At 40.4% G+C, this 23,288-nt stretch overlaps 1 protein-coding gene across 1 annotated transcript in view; it reads left to right on the top strand.

Moving 5' to 3' along the window:
• LEF1 (lymphoid enhancer binding factor 1) overlaps positions 1-23,288 on the top strand; it is a 135,062-nt gene that overhangs the window by 95,456 nt on the left and 16,318 nt on the right. The window contains exons 6-11 of the mRNA XM_015426293.1: positions 3,845-3,935; positions 8,170-8,253; positions 10,042-10,164; positions 12,212-12,374; positions 19,440-19,547; positions 22,330-22,378. Of these exons, the coding sequence (XP_015281779.1) occupies positions 3,845-3,935; positions 8,170-8,253; positions 10,042-10,164; positions 12,212-12,374; positions 19,440-19,547; positions 22,330-22,378 (618 nt within the window). The remainder of the gene's footprint in view (positions 1-3,844; positions 3,936-8,169; positions 8,254-10,041; positions 10,165-12,211; positions 12,375-19,439; positions 19,548-22,329; positions 22,379-23,288) is intronic.

Raw genomic sequence — 23,288 nt, 5'->3', positions numbered from 1 at the left:
GCTCAATTTCCCACTATTTGCTGTGCGGCCGCATTTTGATCAGCATCTCCCCCCGATTTCCCCCATGTCTTCTTGATCCTTATTTTTTTGAGATTAGAGGGCTGAAGCTCCCCTCAAAAAATTAATGTGATCCACACCTTTCCTTCCAGGTCCCTCGGTGCTGTTAACTGCCTTAGCTCTAGCTTTTCCCAACAGGAGGTTACAGCGTGTAAATCCTAGCCCCTCATAGGTGATCTCTAAATATAATCCACCCAAAAATAAAGTTCTTGCTTTTCCTCATCTGTGGAAAAATCTTCTCTACTCAAACAGACGTTTTTCTTTCAAGAAAACCAACATTTAATCTGAAGCAGAAAATATAGCTTTGGCAACAGGAAGGGCCGAGGGAAATCACCAGGCCCATTAAGACGGCTCAAATATGATTTCCTGTTTTAACTTGTCTATTTTGAGTTCTTTATCTCTTTTCTCTTGTATTTGGGTGCTGGAATAGATTATCTTGAACTCATGTTCTGATTTGTATCCCAGGAAAACCTGTCCCAGAAGCCTTGTTGCTTCACCATGATTTTAGAGAGAGGGAAAGGTAGTCTGTCCAAAAAGGGTCTTGTGTATGTACCCCCCAGTTCTTTCTTGAAAAAGGTTCTTCAGTCTTGCAGGGGATAAATTAGGTGGTGGTGATGTATTTTAATTAAAGGCTGTCTGGACTGGCCTGGACCTTGGCCAAGGTGATTCTGATCCATAACAGGTTTTTAACCTTTTACTCTTGCATGGTTTCCCTGTTACAAATTATTCCCCCATCTAAAGATATTTTGCTTTTGGAGAGAGGAAGGACATATGCAAAACAGATCTTAGTTTGACCCTGATTATCTGCACAGTTAGATTTATCATTCTTCCATTCATTGAAGCTTCCACTGCAGGAATTTACACTGGTGGGGAGGAAAGCCACACTTCAGTTTAAAATGTGCACTAAAAATCACATTATCCATTCACTATACAACAGAGACTTCTATGAGGCCTCTAGGCTGCCTTAATTGAGTATTGGGAATTACTGTGTAAGAAAAGCTCCTGGCACAGACATCACAGTGTTGTGTAAACTCAGAATATATATGGGATAATCTGACCTCAAGATGTCCTGCAGTTAGTGTTCTGCACGCATGGAGTTACTGATGTAGTATGCTTAATTCAAACAAACTATGCCTCCTTCTCTTCCTGACACCAAGTTGCAAACACCGCTGTAACAGCATGTTTTGCATTTGACTTCAGATGTGTTTAAACTGGAAGACATGCACCTCCTAACTTTTCAAATAAAGCTTATTCTAAATAGTCTTCTCAAAACTTGAGAGTTTTAAAAATGGTAAAACAAAACGGTAAACAGAACTATGCCTACAGATTCAGATGGATAGCTGTGTTCATCTGAAGCCGCTGAACAAAGTTTGAGTCCAGTGGCACCTTTAAAACCAACAAAGTTTTATTCAAGGTATAAGGTTTCGTGTGCGCACACACTTCTTTAGATACTATGAAATGGAAATTACCAGTCCATACATATAGGTAGAGGGTGAGCAGTAAATTAGCATACAGCATAATAAAGATGTTTAACAGATTGAAGGACCAAAGCATAGTTTATATGGTTACCATTTCTTTGGGTTTAATTCCAGGAAAACATAGTGAAGGAAACAAATATGTCGAAATTGGAGATTGATAGGCAGATGTACGACGGAAGACAGGAGGGCCTGGCGGGAGCTGGTCCATGGGGTCGCGAAGAGTCGGACTCGACTGTGCGACTGAACAACAAGGCAGATGTATCCTTAATTGTGGAATGCTGAGAGTAACTAACTGAGACTCTGCCATTAAGGTCCATTGGGCTCCTCTCAAGCATGGAGACAACCTTACAGCATTTTCTTCTTTGAAGTGGGATGATTGGCTCTGTAGAGTTATCTCCCCTGTCCCCAGACTAGAGAAATACATTCCAATCTACCATTCCAAATTACATTATACTCTACTATTTATTATGTTACATTGCAATCTACTATTCTAATCTACTATTCCAAATAAGAAATAAAATAAAGATGATGTATGGCCGTTCAGACCCCACACAGGAATACAAAAAAGAACTAAACAAGATTATACAGGAATTACCCTTGCATATTCAGGAACAAATCCTTTCAGACACACTACAGGAACCTTGACCAGGTACCTTTTATCTTCTACGCAAAATACACAAACCTGGCAACCCAGGTCACCGTGCGGTTATCCAGATATATGGACTCTGTTCTGGACCCTATGCTATCAACGCTCCTAGTTATGTTCGTGAGACCACAGACTTTCTGAGGAAAATACAATCTTTGAACAAGCTTCCAGAGAATACTATTTTAGCCGCCATGGATCTTGGTATACCAACATCCCACATAAAGATGGATTATAAGCCATGAGGAATATGATTGCTGATGACATGACAGCTAACTTTGCCACCAAACTGCCATTTTGTTCTCACCCATAACCACTTCAGATTTGGCGACAACTTGTTCCTTCAGATCAATGGTACAGCCATGGGCACCTGCATGGCCCCACGCTTTGGTAACATCTTTATGGCTGACTTGGAGCAATGCTTCCTAAACTCCCAACAACTCATACCTCTCTTACACCTGTGATACATTGATGACATGTTTATTGTCTGGATACATGGTAAAGGAGCCCTGGACATATTCTACTCAGGAAGGTAATTTATATCTACTAAGTCCTACCCCACCTTCCTGAGTAGACATAAATTACCTGCCTACCATTTTTCTTCTCTCGTTGACACAGAGAGTACTCCATCTTTCTGTGTTATACCTCTGAGGATGCCAGTCACAGCTGCTGGTGAAACATCAGGTCCTACAATGCCAAGACCATGACCATACAGCCCAGAAAATCTACAACAACTAACTGTAAAGATTAACAGACCAGAAATGGAAATTGCTGAGTTGCAAGCTATTACAATGAGAAAAACAGGAAACATAATTAACATCCACAAAATCAACATCAGAAATGAATAAAAACAGCAGAATACAGTAATTAAAAACAGTAGAGTGCATAAATTAAAACAGTCAAAAGGGTGAGGAGGAGGGAATTACTTCCTGCCCTGTGTTCGGGAGAATGAACAATCATTCACTACTGCCAGAACTGAGAGAAGGTAACAGGTAAACAAATGTTGGGTGGGAGTTTCAGACATGGGTGCTGCAATAGAGAAGGTACCTCCCATATCCTCCTTGCTTTAGAGGATATTAATAGAATAGAGCCTTCATTAAAGATATTCATAACCAGCCACATTGGGGAATAGGAGGAAAGCCTGGTTCCAAACTAATTAGGGCTTTAAAGGTAAGAACCAATGTTTAGGGGTGTTCCTAGAAACAAGCTGGTGACCAGTTTCTTTGAGAACTGGTGAAATGTGCTCCCCATTATATATGCCAGTAAGCCTTGGTGCCATAATCTGGACCCTAATGTTTCTCAACAGTGTTCAAAGGCAGTCTCACATAGAAAACATCACAGTACAGGGTGTTAACTGGATTGAAATGATATTTAAAATATGATATAGATGTATGCATTATATTGGAAACCTAATAAAAATATATTAAAAAAGAAAAGAAAAAGAAAACATCACAGTAGTTTAAGGGTTAAAGACCATTTATAACCTGAGTGGAATGAAATAATCTTGAACTTAGAATATTTAAAAGGAACCGTGAATGCAGTTGAAATTTTAAAGATAAAGCTGTTTCTGTTCGTCTCCCACAGTGTTCTTAATTTGTTGGCTTGACTATGGACTCTTTTCTCATAGCATATGATATTTTGTTTTTGATTATCTCCTTTTTAACAGGAATGTCGAGACATCCTCCAGGTCCTGATATGCCCACCTTCTATCCTTTGTCTCCTGGTGGTGTTGGACAGATAACGCCACCTCTTGGCTGGTAAGAGCCTCCTGCTGCTCTTGAAAAGTGTGTACATGCTTGCATGACTTTTTAAATTGTAGCCTTTTTCCTGTGTTTTGAAAAAAAAGCAGACCTTTGCAAAGGAATTTCAAATTTTAAAATCGCAAAATAGCAATCAGTTGCAGTGAGCTTTGAAGTTCAGTGGCTTGACTGGGGTAGGAAATGTGTGTTAAACTTGTTCATCTGGTGTTTTGACGAGTAATGTACAATTAATGTATTATATAGCTTGATTCATTGGTTTTGGGTGTGCACACGCAAACCTTTGTACTCTTTAAGATGCTCCAATGCCTCTAGAATGTTTACAAAGTCTCCACTAAGTTGAGGGCTGGACCTAGGGTTGCCAGACCCCCTCCCAGTGGAGGCAGGGGTTCCCCCACTGCCCCACCACTGATCAGCTGGCCAGGGGGGGATTTACCCAGAGAAAGAGTGAGGCCCAATCAACATTGCAGTGACGTGTCTACATCACTTCTGACATGACCCAGAAGCGATGTCATCAGGTGATGCTCTGGTATTTGGGGAGAAACTCTATGGTAGCAGCCAAATTTACTCTAGAGTTTTTTGCCCAAATACCAGGGCATTGCCCTGACATTACTGCATATTGATATCACATCCAGGTCACATCGGAAGAGACGTAGATGTGACATAGCTATGTTGACCGGGCCTCCCTTCCACTCTCAGTAAGTCCCTTCCATGTCCTGCCAGTTGCCAGAAGTGACCTGGCAACCCTAGCTGGGACACAGAAAGAAATATACAGTTCTACTTAACGTGTGTAAAGCACTTTGACTTGACAGCTGCAGTTGGCTTGCTCACATCTTGGTTTGTGTTATTGGCTTCTCATTTCAGAATACAAACTCCAACGAATCATTTGCAGTGAGCCCAAGACTGCACTGCCTCTGTGACAGATTGGTAGTCATTAAATGCTTGCAAGAATGGAATTGCAATTTTCTCAAGCTATTAGTCAGCCTACAGATTTTAATAGGGTTGCCAACCTGCAGGTGGTGGCTGGAGATCTCCCGTTATAACAATTGATCTCCAGGTGAAAGAGATCAGTTCATCTGGAGAAAATGGCTGCTTTGGAAGGTGGACTCTATGGCATTGTACTTCATTGAAGTCCAAACTCCACCCTCCTCAGGCTCCACCCCCAAAATTTCCAGGTATTTTCCAACCTGGAGTTGGTAACCCTAAACAGCGCAACTGGAACTTTAAAAAGATTGTTGGCTGCTTGGGGAATTACTGTGTGAATCTAATTTAAGTAAATAATCTCCCGTTTTGTCTCCTATCAAATCCATCCCTAAGAAGAAATTCCCCGGAGGGGGGGGGCGTACAGTACTTTTTTAGGTCCTGCAGTTATCTTGGTGGTACAATGCCCGAATCTCCAGGAATTTCCCAAACTGGAGTTGGCAACCCCAGAAGGAGATCTTGCCACCTTTTTGTCATTCTGGGAGAGGGCACATTGTTGTACCACCAACTGCCAGAACTGGAATAATGCATCAGAAATTAAAATTTCATATCTGCAGGGCTTCAGTACTTAGTTGGATTAGGCTTGCATTTTAAACATTAACTACATATGTGTTTTATAAAGTACCAACCCACATAAGAAAAAAATTGTAACTTCTCAAAACATGGACTGAGAAAGGATTCTTTAAAGAAAAGAGTGATGTCTTTTTCATGCTACTTTTTTATTCCAGCTTTTGAGGTTGGCTTTTTCTCCAAATATGTTCTTAATGCCAAGATTTTTGTGAATTGTGAGAAATGGGGGAAATATGATAACACAAATGAAAAGATCTTAGATATATTGCTTTTGTGCTCTGCTTACTCTAGCTAAAAATATAATTCAGGATTAATACTAAGGTTTCTACTCCCCCCCTCAGAGCATTGGCCTTCCTTACTCGCCCATGTACAGAGCTTTATTTAAGTGTGGAGACTGTCATGGTGAGCATAATAAAGGGCCAGCAGCTTTGGAAATGCCAATTTCTTAAAACATTAAATCTGCCGATCAATAGCTCTGCTTGAATTGAATTGAACGTAGTCTTTCAAGGGCCGATCAATTATTCTCTCTGAAGTTTGTTACTTAAGTGTGTTAAATCCTGCTCAGAAGTTGCATCAATGCAAGCTGGAGGAAAAGACAATGTAAACTAAGCAGAAAAAGTTCAAAGTATTTGAAGCAATCAATTTGTGCAACAGAGATATGGCATTCTGAACAAGACAAACTTCAAACTGAAGAGTTTCCCTTTTCGTTTTTGCTCCTTTAATATTGTATCCAAAGATTTTTAGATATTACCTGTAAATAAAAATTAAATGTCTTGCCTTCCTAAACTGCCACCACCCTTGCCTTGAGACATGTGATATGCCTCTCTTTTTCCCCAAAAAAAACAATTTCAAGAAGAGCTTTTTTTCAGTAGGGTCTAGCAGAGTTACGCTGTTATTGATATAATATTTTAGGTTGTACAGCAGCCATAGTGAACCCCAGTCATGTGTGCCAAATAGGACATTCTAGGCCATTTTGCTCAGCATGTAGGCTGGTTTTCTGCTTAAGGGACCAAGGTCAGGCCATAAAGTGCTGGCAGCGCTTTTAGGACTCAGCTTTCTCCCAGTATATCTCCCCTTTCTAGCACACCAGCATCTTCATAGGTAGATGTTGCAAAGTGATATGGAGGGGGGAGGCTTGGACTAGAAAGTTGCCTACTCCAGTAGTAGATAGAGCAATGGCCAGCCAAAATAGCATCTTACGGTACTCATAAGAACACCTGAGCTACCATGGTGCACTCTAATGACTGTATTTAGGAAATCAGAACATATGTGTTCCTTTGTCTGCCAGGATAAATTGCTACTTTCCTTTTTTTTGCTACTTTTTTGTTTGGGAACCTTCTCTCTTAAGAAAGATAAGTAGTGGACTGGAAGAACAGAGATAGCAGTATTGGGATGTACAGATTCTCCACCTGTATCCTGATTAGAATTAATTTCATTCTGAAGTCCCATGGACACACACTTCTGTAACTCCAAGATTCAAAAATACTGGGGAAAGTGACCCATGTTTTGAAATAGAAGGATAACAAAATAGCCTTTCAGGGCTTTTGGGGGGGGGGGGGAGAGGGAGAATAGTTTGGCATGCAAGAGGATAGTTTTGAAGAGTTTTCTATTTTTTTCTATTTTACAATATACAAATGTGCTTTTCCTGGAATCTTGGAATCTCATGATTGCTATGTGCACACCTATGGACTTGAGGTAACCCCCCCCCAAAAAAAAACCCCTGTGTTAGCGGACTACAAGTCAGCTGGAGGAAAACAAGGGGTTTTGTTGGGTTTTTGTTGTTGTCATCATCACAGCCTACTTATGGTGATCCCTGGTGGGATTTTCAAGGCAAGAGATGTCCGGAGGTGGTTTGCCATTGCCTTTCTCTATGTAATGATCCTGCTATTCCTTGGTGGTCTCCCATACAAAAACTAAGCAGTGCTGAACCTGCTTAACTTCCAGGATCTGATGAGATTGCACTAGCCTGGGCTTTCCAGGTCAGGTAGGGAAATTACAGATACCTTGGACTGCTTGTCAGACCAATTTAGTTTCAATCCAAAGAGCATTCTGATGATAGAGGACCAAGATAAAATTCCAAAATCCATTGGTAATGTTTTGCTCCCTTGACCTGCCCATCCCCATTATTACCTGAATTAGTGATAGTATCTGTAGCTAGAAGCTCAAGGGAACATTTGTGTGTGGGGGAGGAAATGTTGGTAGCTTTGTGATCAGGAAAAAGAAGGTAAGGCAAAAAGTAATATTGTCCCCCATTTGGTGCTGTGGGGGAAAACTCTGGTTCAACAGGAGAAGCTATGGCCACTGTAAGGGTCTCATCTTCATAAGGTTCATGCTTAGCAGGGGATGCTGATACCTTTCCATAATAACAGCATTAGAGCCATAATGAGAGTCCATCCTGCTAATTTTTCAGATATCCAACTCAGTGGGACAATTTAACCTTAACACAAAGGAAATTTCTACTGATTTGGATCCATTCCTTAGAAGAATTCTGTTATTTGTGTCTAATAAATCTTCCCAGAATTCTATGTGGTGATTTTTTCTCTCTCTCCTTAGAGCAGGTAGGGAATCTGCTGGACACTGAATTAGAATGCAACATACTTTCATTAGTTCATTGGTATTGGTAAAAGGCAGGTTCACTTCTATTACAGTATTATTGATGGGTTCCTTTCTTCTGTGACCTCAGGCAAGGTCAGCCTGTATATCCCATCTCAAGTGGATTCAGGCAGCCCTACCCATCCTCACTTTCAGTCGACACTTCCATGTCCAGGTAGGTGTAGGAGCTGAATGACTGACTGGCTGGGGAGTAACCACTGGAACTGGAGGGGCAGTTCGCTCTTCTGCTTGCATCCTGGTGTATGCCTCTGCTTGCTTTTTCAGTCAGCTAAAGTGCATTTACTTATAATGTTGCTGTGCCTCTACAGTTTGCCTTCATCTATTTCCTGAAGCCTATGATTGACAGAACAACCTTTAAAAAGTCATTTGTATCACACTAATATAGTTTAAGTACTTAAAGAAACTCACTGTGGCTGTGACTTCAGTCATTTTAGAATTTTTTAAACACCCAATGTAATTATGGCAGCGCAAGAACAACCTTTAAAAAGTCATTTGTATCATACTAATATAATTTAAGTACTTTAAAAAAAACCTCACTCTGGCTGTGACTTCAAGTCATTTTAGAATTTTTTAAAAACCCAATGTAATTATGGCAGTGCGAGGAAATGTTTTAAGTCCAAACCTGCTTTAAGATAAAGGCAAAAGCTGTGTACGCATGGTTCTGTCTGTACTGGTATGTGAATGGGATGTTACTGTTAGTGCAGGCAAGCAGCACTAACTGGGACCTGACAATAGAAACCATTTTCAAGTCAGTCTATGTGGTGATTCTACGCTGTGGGAAGATGGGTTCTAGATCTTGTGCTTGCCATATCCAAAGTCTGCATTGTACCTCTGTGTTTTAAACAACAAACCTATGCATACACTATCAAAAGCATACACGTTTATTGCCTACGTATGGGTTCGATTTTATATACATGGGCTTCTGTGACATAATTGTTTTTTTAGTTGCTTTCTGTACATTCCCCACATACTCCCAATTGTACAAGACAGTACTGAACCTAGTATAATACGTTCTATGGCAGCCCCTGTTCACAATGGTAAAAGTTTTGTGGTGGACTGTGTAATTTGTTAAGCCACACCATACTTCAAGCAGGCAAGGACAATGGAAGGAAAATTGAAGAAGGCTTAGAGTTGGCTATTCCCCTTCTATCAGTAATGCTAATGTTGTTCATTCCACTATAAGTACTTGATGCAAGCTTCCATGCATCTCTGCCTAGGACAAAAACAAGACATATGGTATTCTTTTGATTTTTAAGGATACCTAATATATTGTCGTATGGTCAAATAATGCTGACAAAAACATGGGCCATGTGTTGTGTAACCTATGTACCCTATTGTGAAAATAGGATGTTATGTCTTTGTGTAATGATATATGGGTTTTCTGGCTGATCTAGTTACAGGTTTTCTTTTTGATGTTGTTTATTGGCTTATTCTTCCTAATAAAATGGCCTAGCATTTAGAGTCTTGTTCCGCTGAAAAAGCAGTAGGTTCTTAAGTCAGTATAAATATATGGAAACTGCTGTTCAGCTTTTAATTTTCTGCATGATGATTCTCTCCTTTTGGCTGGTGGTGGATTCCTTTTTAATGTCTTCTGTACTTGTGTGGAAACTTGTTTTGGTTAAGGGCTATTTGGCTTTAGAATTTAGTGATCCTATTAAATTCCTTTGTGTCTTTCCCCAAAATTTTGACAAGGTTTCTAAAGATGCCAAAAAAACACACCACTTAAGATTTTTCACACAGATTATATAAAATAGGAACTATACTTAATAAAAAGGTCTTAACCAAATTGTTTCACACTTTGATATATCATAGTATCACTCTTGCAAGAACAGTATGAATGAATGGACTTCTAAGGGGTATGCCTTAGTTTATGCAGGTTTTCTCTGCTGTGTCCAAGTTGCCATGATGAAAAAGGCTGCCGCCTTCTGTTTTCTTTCTCTAGGTTTTCACATCATATGATTCCTGGACCCCCGGGACCTCACACAACTGGAATTCCTCATCCAGCTATTGTAACGCCTCAAGTCAAACAAGAGCATCCGCACACAGACAGTGACTTAATGCATGTGTGAGTGAATCTTCTCTGGGCTACTATTTAATCTTCAGTGTTTGAAGATTTTGCTAAACATGGCAAAACTGTACAACATGGGGTGCTGTATTACTGTGCAAATGTGGTGTGACTACACTGTTCATTAGTTCTAAGATGCTCTAATTTGAAAGGGCAATAGGTTGAGTACTGGTTTATGAAAATTTTTAGCGCCTGGTTGAGTGTGATCCAGGCTGAAAGTGGCCTGCATATAAAATGAAACAATGTCTGCATTGCTCTAAAGCAGCATATAATAGTCTTCTCTTACATAATTTTGAGGTTCAATCCAGAGAAGGCAAGCAAACTGAGGCTGTATACGGGATGTACATAGGAACAGGAGTGAATGCAGGATGTATATACCACAGAGTAAGTTTTGCTTTCCCCCTGCCCTCACGCTCTAGGCTATTGTTTTGTGTGTTTATGTGCACACAGTCAAACATCAGGTTTTATGTGTATGTAATTTCTTTCCTTTTTCAAAAACTTTGAAATCTGATTGGGCAGAAGGCTTTCTGATTGACACAACACTGGCCAGTTAGTATTGTACACAGTTCTCATTTGAATGGGGCAGAGGTTGCTTCATAACTATGTGCAATCCAATCTATGTTCTACAAACCAGAGTCTACTCAAATTTTTTTTTAAAAGGTTCCTTTCCTAAATCCAAACCACAAGTACGTTTTGTGTGTGTTGCAACCAATGCAAAAATTCACCTTTGTGAGCTACTGGCATTAAAGTTATGAGCAAGCGATTTGGCTACTGCATAAATTAGTTGGCTCGGGAGCCTAAGACAAAAATGTGTGAGCTGGAGGCTAAAAAACTATGAGCTAGCTCACACTAACTCAGCTTAGAGGGAACACTGGTTGCAACTGCAATGAGTGATAGCAAGCTTATTGTTGAAATTATGTACAAACCTTTTAGGGCTCCTTTTCCCTCATCTCAGTGGTATCCCCTTTCCAGTGAGGTGATGGAATCTGAGCTGGTTCGCTTCTAGGGAAAGTGACATTTGTGACTGCCATTCCCAGCAAAGATGTGCTCCAAACAACATAAGAAGCTGACAGCTGAAGCTTTACAGTATAAGCTGAGCTGATGCAACTCTTCCCCATCTAGTAGTGTTCTCTATAAACCTGCATTAGTGCTTGTAGACCACATTGTGCACAGTGCTGCTGTAGGGCAGCATGTGTGCTGCAAGACAGATGATGGGACGTATACCCTTTCTCCTGCTTTACATCAGAAACTAACAAAAGCTGCCTTCAGCGATGGTATTCCTAAATTCTCTTTGGGTTTAGACCATCACATCTTAGTCTCTTTAACACACATGCGAGTAAAATGTTACAGAAAGGCATGTCAGTTTTTAAATATAAATAGAATCTATGGTATTGGTTCATTCTAATGTAGATGAGTATATCACCCTTCCAATATGGTACTTGCCAACTTTCTTAAATGGATGGATGCACGTATTGGGCTTGTACCCATTATCTTGAGAGGTAGAGAGAATGATGTGGAAAGGTGATAAGACTCACATATTTGAAAGGACTGAGTGGAAGCCTATTTACCCATCTTGTTAAGGGTACTAGAACCTTATCGGGTTTTTGCAAATTCTGACATTACAGGAAATTCTGTTCCTCTACGACTTTGCTGAAAACTGTTTCTAGCTCTGCTATTTATAGGAGTGTAAGTCCCTTGCTCCTGTGATCAAAATAGTAAACTTGGAAGGTCTGGAGCTACCCTGTGTGTATACAGATCAGGCATGGGTATGTCAAGAATCCTGAAAATGGTTTGTGAGAGAAAATAGCATATGTCGGAAGTGTCCCTGGGGCTTATTGGCATAAGACACAGAGGAGTGATGCCATGCATGGTATGCAGTGTGCTTGTAATTCTCTCTCAAGACAAAAACACTGCAATAGCCAATCAAGTATACAACTTGGAAACAGGAAAAACTGATCATCTGAAGCAGATACACCTCCTTGTACTTAAGCTGGTAATGGTAACAAGCGCTCTCTTTCTGTGTTTTCTTTCCTCCTGCTACCTTCAGGAAGCCTCAGCATGAACAGAGGAAAGAACAAGAGCCCAAAAGACCTCACATTAAGAAACCTCTGAACGCTTTCATGTTATACATGAAAGAGATGAGAGCGAACGTTGTAGCAGAGTGTACTCTGAAAGAAAGTGCAGCTATCAACCAGATTCTTGGCAGAAGGGTATGGCACAGCAATGTGTGTTTGTGTGTATGCATATACAATATTCATCACCTAACCCTAACCCCCCCCTTCCTTCAAATGCAGCCAGGCGACCTATTATTTTGTGCATTTACTCTACAATTATTAATTAGGCAGTAGAACTAATGTCTGAATTGACAACTTAAAATAAAGATGAGCTGCTTTGTCATGCCACAGACATGGTGCCAAGTGATAGACCAGACGCTCTGCATGTGTCAGGGCCCAGGCTTTGACCCCAGCAACTCTAGTTGAAGTACAATGGCCTGGAAATACCATAGACTGAGACCTTAGGGACCTATGGCCAGTCAAAGGAGGCAGTCACAGACCTAGATGGACCGATTTTAAAAGGTAGTTCCATACATTCATTATTTTTATTTAAAACATTTGTATGCTGTCTTTCCCATCTAATTAGTGCCCTCAAGGTGGCAAACAATTGAAAACAACTATTCCAACAAACTTTTAAACATTTTGTTTTTTGCCATCAAGTCATAGCTGACCTATGGTGAGGTGACTCTAGGGTTTTCAAGGCAAGAGATGTTCCGAGGTGGTTTGCCATTGCCTGAACACAATATATAAAATCAACAATATATATAAAACCAACAATTAAAGACAAACAAGAAGGAAAGTCAGTCAGAGTGTGCCAGACAAAACAGAGAAGTCTCCAGCTGCTGGCAAAAGACAGATGAACCCCTAAAGTTGCCACCCATCTAATAGCAGATGATGGAGGCGCCTGAAGCAGGGCCCCTGAAGATTATCATAGTTGTTGTGTAGGTTCATACAGGAGTAGGCGGTCCTTAAATTATGCAGGTCCTAAGTCATACAGGGCTTTAAAGGCCAGTGCCAGCACATTCATGCAGACGTCATATTCTGATGTGAAATGGTAAATAATTTTTGTACTTTGTACAAACTGAGGGTTGCCAAGACAGACAATAAAATCATTGCTGAAAAGCATAAATGCTGCAATGAAATTCATAGGTGCTGCGGAGAACTGGCATCTAGCATAACCAAATGGTTATGGTGATATATGCCGCAATAATGTTAGAAGAAGGAAGAACAGCATATTCCACTTTCTAAGTGAATGAACATAATGTAAAATGGAATGAGCACACTTTCAGGGTCGAGAGTGAAGTAAAGGATCTTTCTGGCATGACTTGTGCAGTTAAGATCAAGCTTATCTGGACTCCAGTGTAAAACAGGAGCTAGAAAAGAGTGTCAGACAGGCCATTCTCCAGCAAGTCAGGGAACTGTTCTCAACAGAGGCAACTAATCTGGGTCCATATTGGTCTGCTGCAGTGTACCCATATAATGATTGTTACCTTGTGCTGTGATCAGTCCAGGATAGAATTGTCAGCTATTGAAAACAGTGTGTTGTTATTCTGGTATCTGTTTATCTATAATAAGCTATGTATTGTTCTTCATTGCAGCATTTGAAAGCTTTCAAAGGAGGTAGATTTAAATCATGTCTCAGATGCTAAAGTTACTAATTAGAGTAGATCCTTCCTTTTTATTCCTTCAAGACTTTCATAGCAGGATATCAGTCTCAAAATATTGTCAGTACATGTAATCTTCTTCTCTATTTACAAGTTGAGACCTTCTCTTTAAGACTGGGTTTTCATTCTCTTTAGCTTGGGCTGTGCTTTCCAGCTACCTAAACCCTTGGCTTTTAAAATGGGGTTTGGCGTCAGAGTGATTAGGGCGCTATTTGCAAGGAATACCATGAAGTTTATTGCTTGGCTCTATCAAAGCACCGTCTGTGTGTTTGATTATGTTTCTATCCAAATGTGCCATAGGAAGGAAAATTCCTGCTCTGACTTTCACAAACATTGAATTAGTTTAAACGCTTGTCTGTATTTTGACAGCTTTCTCCATTATTTAAAAGGTTAAATAAATAAATTAAATTAAATTAAAAATAAATAAAAGTTCAATTGCCTCTTGTCTGCCAAAGTAATTCCTTTGTCCTTCATGGTATAGTGTATTCAGAGCATCAGAACATCAGAGACGCCAATGTTGGATCAGGCCAAAGGCCCATCCAGTCCAACACTCTGTGTCACACAGTGGCCAGAAATACCAGTGCCATCAGGAGGTCCATCAAAGCACCGTCTGTGTGTTTGATTATGTTTCTGTCCAAATGTGCCATAGGAAGGAAAATTCCTGCTCTGACTTTCACAAACATTGAATTAGTTTAAACGCTTGTCTGTATTTTGACAGCTTTCTCCATTATTTAAAAGTTTAAATAAATAAATAAAATAAAATTAAAAATAAATAAAAGTTCAATTGCCTCTTGTCTCCCAAAGTAATTCCTGTGTCCTTCATGGTATAGTGTATTACTCCCATAATTTAATACATAGGATAGAACATAGGCCAAAATCTGGGTGGGACAGCTGTGGATCAAGAGCATGACCATGAACCAAATTACCGTGCACTCACCCATGTATTTCTGAGTGTTGCTATTTCTTGAGATCTGTCCTTGCAGAAACCCCAAATATCTCTTTATACTTGAATACCTGTTTAGGGATTTGACATAAGAACTTTTTTGAGAGTGTAATCGCATTTATTTATTACTAATTTTATTTTTTAGTATGAGAGTTTAGAGTGTGGTTTGAAGATTCTGTTGGGGATAACTGTGAGAAGAAATCTCCCACATGCCACATTCAGGCATAAACACCTCTTTGTGGACCACGGTCTGCACAAGTAACATGGATCAAACACTAATTAGCTCCATTGGGCCGATTTATAGAGTAGTTTGTGTATAAATTACACTGTGTAGTGATGGATCACTTGCATTGCTTTCTGAGTCCACAGCAGTCACAGGAAAAACTTTTGCCTCTTTAGCTCAAGGTCAGTTGGCTGCATGTATCTGCCAACACTACAGGATTTAGCTGCCGGCATGCCACATCAAATATCCCTTCTCTAGCATTTGCAATGGTCTGGTAAAAGCCCAACCTTGAATATGGTGGAAGATGGTACACAACTGGCTTGCCACAAACTGAATGGCAGGGACGTAATTGAAATCCCCATGGCAGCAACTCATATCCATTCAGCTCTGAAGTAATCAAAGCAATGTATAAAAGCTCTGTCTGTGCAATATCATAGAAGTCAGTGCTAGCCATGCTGCATGTTTTCAAAATCCTTAGGTTAGAATTGACATTGCTCTGCTTTTTAAAAAAAACTTTAAAACTACTAGCCTATTTTGCTTAATGAAATCATACTTCAAATCGGTGCATATTTAGAACTGTCTATCAGCGTTCGAGAGTGAGCAATTAAAAAAAAAACCCAGAAAGTGCCAAAAATGGGAGATCCCATCCCTATGTTGGACAATCATGGCAAATTATTCAGAATCATACAGCACAAAAGTGCTAAAATGCAGAAGAGATAATCTAACCTTTGGAAGGAGATTCCCCTGAAACACAGACTCTTAATTGCATTGCAAAAGCCAAGAACCCTTTTTAAAAGCAATGTGCCTTCTGTGCTTCATCTGGTGGGGCCCCCCCCCCCCCCCCCCCAAAAGCAAGCTTCTCTTCTTGCTTCCTGCTGTGAAGCAGCTGAGAGGCAGCTGCAGGGGATGGAGCTAGAATGATCTGCTGCTTCTGAGCAGAGGCAGAAATCACTGTGGCTAAGAGAAGGGTGTGTTTATATAAGTGTGCGTGAGAGATGGAGAGAAGCACAGTTCACTTGTTCTAAAACTGTCTTGTGTTGGAGCAGCCCAGAACAGTGCCTTGGCTGCTAGGTAATTACGATGGATTTTTAAAATGCTGGGATGTTAACTGCGAGTTTCAGTTCTCTAACAATGTAGTAATGTGACTAACAGTGAAAATACTGGTAACCATCATATCTTAGTGTGTATAGAAATGGCAAGGAGTATGGAAAGTTCACATTCCTAATGGAGAGGGATAGTTACAGAGGATAGCTGTGTAAGTTGTACCAGAATTTAAGGTACGATAAAACTCTGGTTCAAGAGCAATGAGTTTATTATAGAATATAAATTTGTTAGCCTTTAGGGTCATGGAGGATAGGTCTATCAGTGGCTACCAGCCATGGTGACTGAGAAGAACCTCGACATTCAGAGGCACTAAAACCTCTGAATCTCAGAGGCAGGAGGCAACTTTGGGGGAATGTCTCGACCTCCAAGCCCTGTTATTGGCTGTCCAGAGGAACTGGTTGGCCACTATGTGAGACAGAACTCTGCCAGAGGTTGCCAAATTTATTTGGCCTACCCTCTTCAGGAAAAAAATTAGGGACCCCCTGGAAATCTTCAAGTGGACAAAAAGATGCAGTTTGTGGATCTACACCTGGATCATTCCAGCACCCACGAGGCAGCAGTGTTGCCCACTTTGGGAACCAGTGGCCATGGGTCTGATCCAGCAGGGCTTTTCTTATGTTCTTATGACACAAGACTCATGTTTAATTCTACTGGGGAAACATGGCTGAAAGCTGAAGAATTACTTGGACTCAGGGAGGGAGAGAGAGAGAGAACATGAAGGCCATATTTCTAGGCTACATAAGCTTCGTGGGTAGTTTGGTGTAATGGTTAAGTGCGCGGACTCTAATCTGGGAGAACCGGGTTTGATTCCCCACTCCTCCACTTCCACTTCCACCTGCTGGATGACCTTGGGCAAGTCATCATTCTGGCACAGCTGGCACAACTGTTCTTGAAAAAAAGCAGTTTCTGTCAAGAGTTTTCTCAGCCCCACCTACCTCACAGGGCGTTTCTAATGGGGAGGGGAAGGGAAAGGAGTTTGTAAGCCGCTCTGAGACTCCTTCGGGTACTGAAGGGCAGGGTATAAATCCAATCTCTTCTTCTCTCTTCTTCCTCTTCTGGGTACATGATTTTGTACCTATGAATAAGGCTAGGTGACTTATGAATGTTTTTCATTACTAGTATTGTGCCATATTCCAAGTCCTTATCTTACATGCACACATGAAGCTGTCTTAGATGGAGTCAGACAAAATTATTTATCAAGGTCAGTATAGCCTGCTCTTTCTGGCAGTAGCTATCCAAGTTCTTGGGCAGAGGTCTTTCACATCAACTCCTACTCAATTCTTTTAACTGAAGATCCTGGGGATTAAATTTGGGACCTTGTCTTGCAAAGCAAATGCTCTGCCAATGAGCCATGGCCTCATCCCCTAAACCTCCTCTTTCAGATACCTCATCTACCAGTTGACACACCTTTCCTGTGTCCCTATAATAGCTTTGCACAAAAAAGCAATCGGCAAGGTTCTGTCCTTCTCTATCAGTCTGTTCAGTTTGTACCAACTCCATAATCTCCCAAAGGCAATGACAAAGTCAAGCTTTTCAAAGTTCTTACCAATGGGTTGGATCCAACTGTTCTGCAACAAATGAGCTCATGGCAGAGATCAGGTCCATCAGGGGCTATTAGCATAGATGGAACACTATGTCTGGAGTAGTGATGCTCTGTATTCTTGGTGCTTGAGGGGCAACAGTGGGAGGGCTTCTGAAGTTCTGGCCGCACTAATGGACCTCCTGATGGCTCCTGGGTTTTGACAAGGTTTCTCTTATGTTCTTATTTTTGCAATGAATAAGGCTAGGTGACTTGTGATTTCCCCCCACTTCTAGTGTTGTGCCTTATCCCAAGAAGAAGACTTTTCCTTCCAGGGATATCCTGGATTGAGCCTTATTTATAAGCCTGTACACTGATAATTTTAGGGTGCTTTAAAAGTGGAGGACATCAGTAGGAATTCAGACCCTTGGCTTCATCCTGAAAGGAGCAGAGCTAGAGGAGAAGAAAGAACTGTAAAGTGTTAATTGGTCATAATGTGGGGGAAATCTCTGACCTTCAGATACTCAAGTTGGAGGAATTTTGAAATTCATACTGGTGGAGCCCTGTGTTAACTGCATTTTAAAGAGAGGCAAAGAAAATAATTTTAGATGCTTACAGATTGCCTCTCAGACATTTAGCTGGGTTGGTCCAGATTAGTACTTTGGATGTGGGATCACCCCAGAAGTCTAGGGTTGCTACACAGATTCAGGCAACGGCAAACCACCTCCGTTCATCTCTTGCCTTGAAAACACCCAGTCCTGGCACTTCAGAACTACTGTCTTGTACATCTCTTCAGTTTTTGTTTTTTATGTCACTCATGAAGCTACTCCATGTTGCTGCTTATATGCAAAAAGAGCATACTTTTAGGGATTTTTAAATAGACTTCACTAACTCTAAAATGGAAACTTACATGAACTAAACAGTACTGGCTTGGAAAAAATGCAACTTATTTCAGGTAACATTCAGTTCTTGAATGTTAAGTGTTGCAGCTACACATGAGATGTTCTGTCTTTTCTGAAACTTATACTGTGATTTCAGGCTTCCCTCAGCCCTAGGGTGTCTGGGGCAGCCTAGATTTGTAGGTTCAACTAGGTCCTGTAATATTTGGAGTTTGTAAAAGTCCATAACCTAGTTTTAATTGGAATGCATTTGATGGTGCTGTCATTCTGAGCAAATGTGGTTGACCTTTCTCTCATGTAATATGGAAAACCTCACCTTATTCACCTTACACTCCAAGAGCAAATCTTGTAGCATTATATATATTAAAAAATCCAGTTTAAAGGTTTGAACTCTGCAAAGTTAATAAAATCTCTGCTGTGCTGTATCCACCTCTGTATAATAATTTTGGTAACAAGTCACTGCTCAGAACAGAACTGTCAGGGTGAGGAGGCAATCGGATGCCAGCTCGGGGGTTCAGAGCACATGAACACATATATGTTGGTTGTGGTGAATGCCACTGAAAAAGAACTAGCAGTGTCTGTATGAGTGATATTCTTCTTTGATCATAAACTACCTAAATAGAGAGGTCTGAACATAGTAATGAGACAACCATGGGTATACAAACAACTATGATGAGAGGCATAAATCCCTCTACTTAGTTCAGCTGTAATTCTGTGAATGGTCCTGTTTCCTTACTATTGGTGACATGTTGAACTCCTGGAATCATTGGGGTGACTTTCCATTCACCAATTAGACCTTTGCTGCCCATTAGGTTGCCTTATGCGTAGCATAGTACAACACTGACTCTTTCTCTCACTTTTATTTGCAGTGGCATGCACTGTCCCGTGAAGAACAAGCTAAATATTATGAACTAGCTCGGAAAGAAAGGCAACTACATATGCAGCTCTATCCAGGCTGGTCTGCAAGGGACAATTACGTAAGCACCTCACTTATGCTTTATTCAAGTTAACAGTTCCTGCAGCTGAAACAGGAAGGAAGTGAGGGAACAGGTACCATGTGAGGTTCAGCTGTTAGCCTTGTGTCTGCTTTAAGGAACTGTCTCATATTCCCACCTGTTTAAATAACATTTCCATATCATAAACATTATTCCAAGCTGGCTCTGGATGTATTTCTGATCCAGCTTTGTGCCATGTTGTAAATACATCAAAATGGCACTTCAGTGTTGGATGGTTTGGAAACATCTGGAGCACTGGCCTCACATCTGTCCTCCATCTGATCACTCTTCTGACATGTGTTTATCACATGGTTAATAAATGTCCATGGCAACATCTGTTCTACTAGAAGCCCTGTTGGGTTGTTCTAAAACTCATATGGTCTCTGTCTTAATCATTACAGTTAGAATAGGGTGGGGTGAATTTCATGTCTGGATTTGAATAAAATCAAATCTTTGTCTTAAAATCCATTATGAAGTAAGCATTGACAACTTTAATTTGCAAGCTTTTAATAGCTGGTTATGAGTTTAAATTTTTAAATATTGTAGGTAGCCAAGTTGATCTGTCTAGGAAAATGATCCCCCATACAGCAGCAGTGTAATATACCTTTTCCCTGGAACTAACCACATTTCTATGGAATAATGAACAAGATTTCAGGCACACAGAACACATCATGAGACTAGATGTTCATTACAAAAAGAAAGAAAATAGGGAGTGGGACAGAAATATTCCAGGTCATTATGGAAAAGTCTAAAGTTTGCAGTTTGTAGCCTTTTAAACTAAGAGTGGCCACGTTTCCTTCTGTATCCCATAGGCCTCTAGTGCGTTCAAACTCTGTTTTTGCACCCAGTGCCATCTAATCTAAATCTGAAATATCTCCTGCTTTTCATTTCAAAAGACTACAAGCTGCAGACTTTGGGCATTTTCCATAATGTACTGAAAGTGTTCTTTCTATCTCTTTCTGTAAATTGCCCCCCCCCCCCCCCCCCCCGCCCCACTCACTTTCTTGCTTTTTATAGTGAACATCCAGCTTGAAGAAGATTTGTGGGAACTTCAAAGTACGTAACAGTTATCTCAATAATAAGCTTTTGTTTTCAATTGTAAATCTTAAAGCAGAATTCTTAACAGAAAAATCTAATTGTCATTCAGCTAAAGTGAAAACTACACAGTTGCTATTTACACTTGAAAAGTTTCTCTTAAAAAAATAAATAAATTCCATACCGATGACTGCTGAAGAACTATTTGCATGGGAGTTAGGTAAGGCTGTGCCATGATTACTCCTAAATAAAGAATACAAAAAGAAGCCTAATCCCAGTCCCAATTCTTTGCTTTGATAATCTAGAGTGTCTCACACACTCATGACAGTTTCATTCAGTAGCTGTCTATATCCGTAAACCAGTTTGCCTAGACAATGCCAAGTAAACAAGCTTACCTCTAAAACAAACTTCAAGACAAGTCTCTTTTGCATAAACCCACAACCACTTAACAACCCCCCTTTTGAGTATCCTTTTCAGTCCCTTTTGAAAATACTGTTCCACCTTGATAAATTATTCTAAAATAGAAGGGAAGGTGGTAGTAGCCCATCCGTTCGTATTCTGTTTATCACATGTGCAGTCCTTTCAGTTGGCTATATGAACACTGAGAAGTTGTGCTCAGAACATCTGGTGGAGTGATGAAAAATGCTGCATTTCTTGGTCAACTTTCATACAAAATCCTTTGGGTAGTTATCAGTATGGAATCTTTATAAAAAGAGGGACTTTAAATAAAAGTAAATAAGTAACTGTTAATTTTAGGCAAATTTGTCCATTGGCTATTTAGTGGCTGACCACACCCCTCAGAACTGGGGCTTGCATGTTTGTAATTGTATAATAAAATAAAATTTTAAAAAACACTAAAAAATTGGGGCTTGTAGTGATTCTTCAGTAATTCCTACACAAGTGGCCTTTACAGTTGATATGGACATTATGAGTTATTTCTTGCAGGTTCTCTAACCACAGCTTTCTGGTCTAGTCTGCATGTACAGCAGAATGAGGTAGAATTTGGAGGTTGCTAAATGAATGGCACTACTTCAGATTACAAGTGAGGGGAGAGTCACATTTGTATAAAATGCCTCTTAATGTAAAAATTCCTTACAAATAAAAAAATTAGCCCATTGGTGAGAGAATTTCTAGCACAGCCTTTCACATGCTATAATTAGTTTCTTCTATAGCAAAAAATCATCAAGGTGGGGAAACTTTGAAGAATGTGATCCTTCACCTGCAGTCTGAAATGGTACAGTCTGTTCTACCACCTTGGCACTGTGCCACCTAATTACAGCCTCACCTATTGCATGTCTAGACTGGGTCACAGTTGCAGCGAATAGGACCCTCAAATACTGGTCCAGAAGTTGAACATGGCTTCAAATATCACTATAGTTTGGCTAATAATCAATATACTTAGGATTTGCTGCGTTTTTCTGACATAAGTTCTTCAGCGTTTCTGATACTGTGGGAGAGGGTGTTAAGAGTTCCCCGAAACATTTTTAATATCCTTTGAAGTACTGGAATTGGTCCTGAAAGCAATCTTCAGTTTCACCTCCTGTTCTTTAGAGTTGAGTAAAGTTTGCAGGATTCAGCCTCGTACACTGTGAGAATTATTGGAATGCAGGCAACTGTCCAAAGATCTGTAGGAGTACAAAATATTAAACATAGTTTTTGGTTTATTGTCACCCATCCATAGAGGTGATACAGGGTTTTTAATGGTCTCTTAACATCTCCCTCTGTGTAGGGAAAGAAAAAGAAAAGGAAGAGAGAGAAGCTACAAGAGTCAGCATCAGGTATGTTTCATAGCTGGATTAGTTACCGTGTGTGCGCGCTCAAAACTCAACACCTTGTATCAGTGCTTCATTTTAACATTATGTATAAAATCCATCACAGAAACAGCTTCATAATGGATATAGTGAGTCCCATGTTAATTCTGTTATTGCTTGTCTTCATTGCCTTGTCTTCCAACACCCAGCAGAGTGTCAAATTATGAGTCTTACTCTCATGGTAAGGGAATGTGTGGAATCAGGCTCCATGCCACCTGTTTTCAGAATCTGGAAGAAGGGAACAGACTCCATTCCTTTGGAGGTCACAATGGCTGGAGACTGCTCGGTAGTACCTGTGAGTGTAGGAGTAATTCCCAGCTGCTGTTTGGCAAAGCAATGCTGAGCTGGAGCATAGAGTCTGTGGGGGGGGATTGGGGGGGCAGCCTTTACATACAGGCTCAGTAGTGGCCCTGGCAACCCAAGGATGGTTTCGAGCAGCTGCTGAATCACCACCTCCTTGACTACACATATAGGCAATACCAGTAACAACAAATGACAACTCTTCTACTTGTCCCGCTGACTCTGCTGACCCTGGCCTGGGCTTCAACAAGTAGCAGCTGGAGGTCTTTCTCCTGACACTTGTAAATGCTTTGAGTGAGTCTCTGCCCCATTGATCTCTGGAATAATGGAGAATGTTTGCTTCTGGCTACTGAAATAGGTGGTAGAAAGTTTGAGTCCATACGTTTACCCCCACGGTGAATGTAGTGGGTGAACTCTATATGGGTTTGTTGGGAATATTTATTCGGCATTTCTATAAACCATGTGTGTAAACTCTTCTCTTTTTTTTTAAAAAAAAGGTGGTATACTCAAACAGCTGCCTAGTAGGTCGGCTCAAAGCATCAGTGAGGTCTTTTACACTTTTTATTATTATTCTTAA

This window comes from Gekko japonicus, unplaced genomic scaffold (assembly GCF_001447785.1).
Source record: "Gekko japonicus isolate JY-2015 unplaced genomic scaffold, Gekko_japonicus_V1.1 scaffold173, whole genome shotgun sequence".
NCBI lineage: Eukaryota > Metazoa > Chordata > Lepidosauria > Squamata > Gekkonidae > Gekko > Gekko japonicus.
This window is presented reverse-complemented; position numbering and strand designations above follow the sequence as displayed.